General features: G+C 59.0%; 1 protein-coding gene across 1 annotated transcript in view; it reads right to left on the reverse strand.

Annotated features, from left to right (window-relative positions):
- The window catches only part of LOC103808863 (semaphorin-6B-like), a gene marked incomplete at both ends in the record, with an annotated part of 4,656 nt that extends 1,143 nt beyond the window's left edge, over positions 1–3,513 (reverse strand). Inside the window, 10 exons of the mRNA XM_009081673.1 lie at positions 89–238; positions 906–1,037; positions 1,149–1,366; positions 1,531–1,619; positions 1,703–1,822; positions 1,897–1,987; positions 2,567–2,668; positions 2,985–3,047; positions 3,160–3,220; positions 3,500–3,513. Of these exons, the coding sequence (XP_009079921.1) occupies positions 89–238; positions 906–1,037; positions 1,149–1,366; positions 1,531–1,619; positions 1,703–1,822; positions 1,897–1,987; positions 2,567–2,668; positions 2,985–3,047; positions 3,160–3,220; positions 3,500–3,513 (1,040 nt within the window). The remainder of the gene's footprint in view (positions 1–88; positions 239–905; positions 1,038–1,148; positions 1,367–1,530; positions 1,620–1,702; positions 1,823–1,896; positions 1,988–2,566; positions 2,669–2,984; positions 3,048–3,159; positions 3,221–3,499) is intronic.
- Between the last annotated feature and the right edge of the window lie 3 nt (positions 3,514–3,516).

Raw genomic sequence — 3,516 nt, forward strand, 5'->3', positions numbered from 1 at the left:
GCAGGTGAGAAAAGCACCAGAGGCTCCAGCCAGCACCACCAGCCCTCCCAGTCCCTCCCAGTTCCCCCAGCCCCCACCAGGCACCCACCGGGTCATGGTGCGGAGGATCCAGGGAGCATTGCCCAGGGCTGGCACTGCCTCGTCCATCAGGGGGTGAGTCTTGACAAAGTTGAGGATCTCATCGGGGAAGGAGCTGGAGGAGTTGTATCTCATCCCCGGGGACGCACAGCACCCAGGCCTGTGGGCATGGCATGGCTCAGTGGCCCCGTGCCACACTGGCCCTGTCCCCAGCCTGTCCCCAGCCCTCCTCGTAACTGGTCATAATGGTCTCCAGCCCTGCTGGTACTGCCCACGGTTATCACCATCGCTGTCCCCATCGCTGTCCCCATCTCTCCTGGTATTGACCATGGTGGTCACCATCCTTGTCCCCAGCCCTGTTCAGCTGGTAATGTTCCTTGACTGTCATGATTCCTGTCCCCATCGCTGTCCCCATTCCAGCTGGAACTGGCCCTGGCTGTCACCATTCCTGTCCCATCCGTGTCCCCAGTCCTGCTGGTACTAGCCCTGTCTGTCTTCATTCCTGTCCCCACCCCAATCCCTTCCGGTTGGTGTCATCCCTGACCATCCCTGTCCCCTATTCCTTTCCCTGTCCCCACCACTGTCCCTGCCAGCACCAATCCTTGCCAACCCTGTCCCTCTCCCCATCATCACCCCATCATCATCCCCATCCCCGTCCCCACTCTCCCTGTGGCTATCATTCCTGTCCCCATCCCTGTCCCGGTCTTCATCCTTGACCCTCTGTCCACTCTCACTACTATTCCTGTGGGTACCAGCCCTGTCTTGATCCCAATCCCCATGCCCTTTCCTGCCTGTCCCCATCCCTGTCCCTGCCACATGTCCCTCACCGTGGCTTTGGCACCATGTCCTCAGGCACAGGTGTCCAGATGGACTCAGGTGACTTCTGCTCCCGGAAACGTCCCTCAAAGACAGCAGCCACTTGGGTCATGTCGAAGGCGCAGACAGCTGAGCCAGGAATGCTGGGGGAGACATGGGGTGAACACTTTTACCTCTCCACCACATCCCTCATGGGGACAGAGGGGTCCCAACTCAGCCCTGGTGGCCTTTGCAGGCCAACAGGAGACTCCAACCTGTTGGCAGGTGTGGAGAAAACAGCCAGCACCACGGGGCGCCCGTCCAGCTCCAGGATGTCTGTCACAGCTTGGATGACGTTGAAGTAGAAATGTGAGTCTCCTGGCACGGAGCAGTTGAGCCGAGCCTTGAGGAAGGAGGTCCACTGCTTCTCCAGCACCCTCTGGGAGCCCCCCATGTCGTTCTTGCACACTCGAGCCACTCGTGACACCACCACCTGTGTGGGGTGGACACCCATCATCACCTGGTACCCAACCCCGATGACCATCCCCGTGTCCCTGTCCCCACCATGGGTGTCTCACACTGCCACAGCGATCACAGAATAGTTTGGGTTGGAAGGGACCTTAAAGATCATCTCCTTCCAGTAGGGATGTGTCCCACCTTCTCCAGGTAGTTGAATTCCATGGCGATCTCCCGGAAGAAGAAGTAGACGTGGCTCCTCCATTCCACGGCGTGCACGAAGTAAGGCTCTGTGGGGACAGCAGCAGGGTCAGGGATGGCCCAGGGTGGTGTGACATGGGACACGTGCCACATCTTGGCATGGGACACACACCTTTGAACCACTTGGAGTCGTGTTTGACGGTGCGCAGGGTTGGGCTGTCCCCGAGGCTGCGGTAGATGACGGCGTCGATGGCCAGGAAATCTGTCACCGTGGCTGTGAAGAGCATCCCCCCTGCAGGGGACAGGGATGTCAGAGGGGACAGGGGGCACAGCACCCAGTGTGGCACCAGCAGTGTCACCACTGACCTGTGAAGAGGGCCACGTTGGCATGCTTGGGGTCGTAGGGACATCGGGCCATGCCGCTGATGTTGTCCCCAACAGGCTCCAGTGTGTCCATCTAGAGTGGGTGAGATGGGGATTGAGGATGCATCCAGGCACTGAGGCACCATCCCAGCAGGTGGTTGGCACAGATGGGGCTGAAGGTGGTGCCACACACCCTGCCAATAGATGTCCCCTCCTGCCTTCACCCCAAAATCCCCCTCCAAAGTGTGTCCTCCTCCTGCCTTCACCCCAAAACCCCTTCCCAAGCGTTACCCTTCCTACCTTCACCCCAAAACAAACTCTCCCATAGGTGCTTCCCTCCTGCCTTCACCCCAAAACCCTTTCCCATAAGTGTCCCTTCCTGCCTTCACCCCAAAACCCCTTCCCATGAGTGTCCCCCTCCTGCCTTGATCCCATAGCACCCCAAAACCCCTTCCCATGAGTTCTCACCTCCTGCCTTCACCCCAAAACCCATTCCCATGGTTTCCCCCTCCTGTCTACACCCCGAGAACCCCAAAACTCCCTTCTCATGGCTTTCCCCTTCCTTCCTCCACCCTATAGCACCCCAAAACCTCTTTCCCATGGGTGCTCCCTCCTGCCTTCACCCCAATCCCCCTCCCAAGTGGGGTGTCCCCCACGGGGGGGAGGTGCTCACACTGTAGTTGGCGCAGACAGGGTTGAAGGCGTTGGTGCCACAGACAAAGAGAAGACTCTCATTCCTCACCAGCAGCACCTTGACGAAGTTTCGGCACTCTGCCTGTGCCAGGAGAGGGGATTGTCACCCCTCAGCACCCCAAAACCCTCCCTGCCCCACCCCACCCCAACACAGAACCCTATCCCTGTGGGGGAATGGCTTGGGGGGGAGTATTTTCATCCCAAAAGGGCATTTAGGAGAGCTGGAATGGGATTTCTGGCTCCTAATAATTAGCAACCCAATTAGCCAATAAATCAGAGACACAGCTGCTGGCTGTGGGGAGGGTGACACTGGGAAGGGGACAGGGTGGCCTTGTCTGTGTGACACAGAGGGTGCTCAATCCATCACCCCATGGGGTACTGGAACCCCAACTCCATACCTCGTGTTTTCCCTTCATCCTGCAGATGCTGATGTCGTGCTGGTTCGAGCGCCATGTGAGCTTCTGGGGGGGTGGAAAACCAGTGTGAGGATGGGGAGAAACTGGGAGCAACCCCCCAGCATCCTTTGGCATCCTTCAGCATCCCCCAGCACCCCCAGAACCCCCCAAAACTTACCCTGTGGTAGCGCATCTCACCAGCCCCACTGGGCTCCAGGCTGACACGGTAGACATTGTCCCTGGGAAGGAGGACACAGGTGTCACCATCTCCCAGTTGGGATGTGCTCCCCCAGTAAGGCATTTTGGGGAGTGCAGGATCCCCCTCCACACTCCCTTGGGAAGGTTTGGGGTGCTGGGATGGGAATGAGCATCACTAGAACAGGGACAGCCTCCCCAAAAAAACGCACCGTGGTAGATTTTAGGGTGCCCCAGGGCAGGTAGTGGGTCCTTCCCCAGCCAAGAGGAGTGTGGGGTGCCCTCCCCCATGGAGGGGAGGTTTTGGGGGGCTGTGTCCTCACCTGTCCCCGATGAAGAG

Source organism: Acanthisitta chloris, unplaced genomic scaffold, assembly GCF_000695815.1.
Source record: "Acanthisitta chloris isolate BGI_N310 unplaced genomic scaffold, ASM69581v1 scaffold21660, whole genome shotgun sequence".
In the NCBI taxonomy this organism is placed as follows: Eukaryota; Metazoa; Chordata; class Aves; order Passeriformes; family Acanthisittidae; genus Acanthisitta; species Acanthisitta chloris.